This window comes from Bombina bombina, chromosome 7 (assembly GCF_027579735.1).
Source record: "Bombina bombina isolate aBomBom1 chromosome 7, aBomBom1.pri, whole genome shotgun sequence".
Lineage (NCBI taxonomy): Eukaryota > Metazoa > Chordata > Amphibia > Anura > Bombinatoridae > Bombina > Bombina bombina.
The window spans coordinates 39,112,512-39,115,011 of record NC_069505.1 but is presented as its reverse complement, the minus strand read 5'-3'; the positions used below and the strand labels follow the sequence as shown (position 1 = coordinate 39,115,011).

The window sequence follows — 2,500 nt, the reverse complement described above, 5'->3', positions numbered from 1 at the left end:
ACATTGCTTTCCATTTGAAAACTCCAGAACAAATAATTTATCTTAAAGGGACACTGCACCCCTTAATATGTTCCCAGTGACTTGATACACCAGTTGCCCAATATTGCATGTATTGGTCCTTTAGGTTTATTCCTGCCATTGAAATATCTGGTTTGCTTACTGTAACTACAGCATATAATTACCTTTTGTACAGAGAGAGTTAATATAAGCAGGTCTGCTCTTCAAATACAATACTAAACCTAAAGGAGTAATATCACATGCAATACCCTGCAGGCTCCTTCTGGGCAGTTTTTTGTCATTGCAGAGGGGTTGGCACCCTATGTAAAGGGGATTTTAATCCCTTGTGTGTGGAAGTGTTAAATTGTAAAATGGCACAGGCCGGTACACATAAAGTACAATCATCATGTGTGTGTGTGTGTGGGGGGGGGGGGGTGTATGTGTATCCCATAGCAATGTGTTTGCAGGATAAGACAAAGCTGCAGCACTACATAAGGAACAATGTAGCCTGCTACCAAAATTCTGGTCAGAAAAAATCTGGGGGTGGGGAATTGGCCCCTCTACAGACACCAAATACAACAGTATCAGTTGTGTGATTCCTGCTAATGCTCATTGGCTGATAGATACTTCCTGCAAGTGCTCATTGGCTAATAGGCACTTCCTGCAAATGCTCATTGGCTGATAGGCACTTCCTGCAAATGCTCATTGGCTGATAGGCACTTATATATTATATTTTGTTTCAATTCAAATATTTTCAGACAAAAAGATTCAACATGATTAAATGTTGCTCTATAATATTTGTGTGTGCAATGTTCAGTGTCTGTTGCAATGTTACAGTGTTTCCTAATGGGAGGAGCCAAGGAGGATCTCTGCCTTCCCTCGTAACAAAATCATTAGGCTTATATACATAATATCTCTCTCACCTATATTTACCTTCCAGTTCCCCTAATCCTCATCTACAAATTGTCTTCTTATATTCAGGGTCCTGCCTTGATGGCCCCCCTCCCTTCACTTATTTTTCTTAAATCCCACTTTAAGCTCCTCTTGCCTTTAAATCACCAGCTGGCTCCTTGGGGGTTGTTGTTTGGTTTGACTTTTGGCTCCTCCAAGAGCTTTCTCACCTTCCCTGGCTATTACTTTGTTCCTATAGGCTACTTTGTTTTCACCTTCAGTGCTATTCTCTTACCTACAGGTTCCTCTCCATCACTGCCCTGCATAAGACCCCTACGCCTCAGTCGAAATTTCTCCCTAGGGCTGGTATCTCGGCCACTGAATGATTCACTGGACCGTAGAGTGGAGCTTAACTTGGTACGGTGAGACCGAGGAAGTGAGCCTTGCTGAGGTGAACTTGGAGTTCCAACAGAGCTTTTACTGCGCCTGAGGACTACTGAACCTGCCAAAGAAAGGGAACATACAGGCTCTATGCGTGAGATTACAAAGGACAAGTAAATAACAGTCATCACAAGGACATGTTTGCAATCACTTGTTCTACAGTGATTGCGGCTACAGTTTTGGAAAGGCTTGGGTTTTGAGCCCTTGTGTCACGATCGAGATTGTTGATGGGTCGTGCCGCAGACTGGCAATATTATGGTCTCTTCTTTGCCTGAGTATTTGTCTTGGTTTAAATGTCCCTGAGTGTTTTCTGCTTGTGTGCTCTCCTGCTTGCTTGCAACTTGCCTGAATCTGACCCTGCAACAGCCCTCTGATATTATATTGCTACAGACTGCTTAACAACCACTTGCCTGACCTTGCCACTGACTTGTAATATTATATGCTATAGACTGCTATTCTGTTTGACAACCACTTTCCTGACCCTGCCACTGACTTGTAATATTATATGCTATAGACTGCTCTCCTGATTGCTGAACACTTCCCTGAACCTTACCCTACAACTGACTTGTGATATTATATGCTACAGACTGCTCTCCTGATTGATAACCGCTTGCCTTAGACTGCCACTGACTCGTGATATTATATGCTACAGACTACTCTAATGCTTGATAACCACTTGCCTGACCCTGTCATTGACTTGTAATATTATTTTCTACAAACTGCTCTCTTAATTGCTGACCACTTGCCTGAACATGACATTACAACTGACTTGTGATACTATATGCTACAGACTACTCTACTGCTTGATAACCACTTGTCTGACCCTGCCACTGACTTGTGATATTATATGCTACAAACTGCTCTCCTAATTGTTGACCACTTGCCTGAAACTGACCCTACAACTGACTTGTGATATTATATGCTACAGATGGCTCTCCTGATTGATAACTGCTTGTCTGACCCTACAACTGACTTGTGATATTTTATGCTATAGACTGATCTCCTGCTTTCTTACCACTTGCCTGACCCTGACCCTACAACTGCCTTGTGATATTATATGCTACAGGTGGATCTCCTGTTTGATAACCACTTGCCTGAACCTGATATTACAACTGACTTGTGATATTATGTGCTACAGACTGCTCTCCTGATTGATAACTGCTTGTCTGAC

General features: G+C 42.5%; 1 protein-coding gene across 1 annotated transcript in view; it reads right to left on the bottom strand.

Moving 5' to 3' along the window:
• Positions 1–2,500, bottom strand: part of CCDC88B (coiled-coil domain containing 88B) — a 217,907-nt gene that overhangs the window by 14,480 nt on the left and 200,927 nt on the right. Inside the window, exon 20 of the mRNA XM_053720050.1 lies at positions 1,184–1,390. Within this exon, the coding sequence (XP_053576025.1) occupies positions 1,184–1,390 (207 nt within the window). The remainder of the gene's footprint in view (positions 1–1,183; positions 1,391–2,500) is intronic.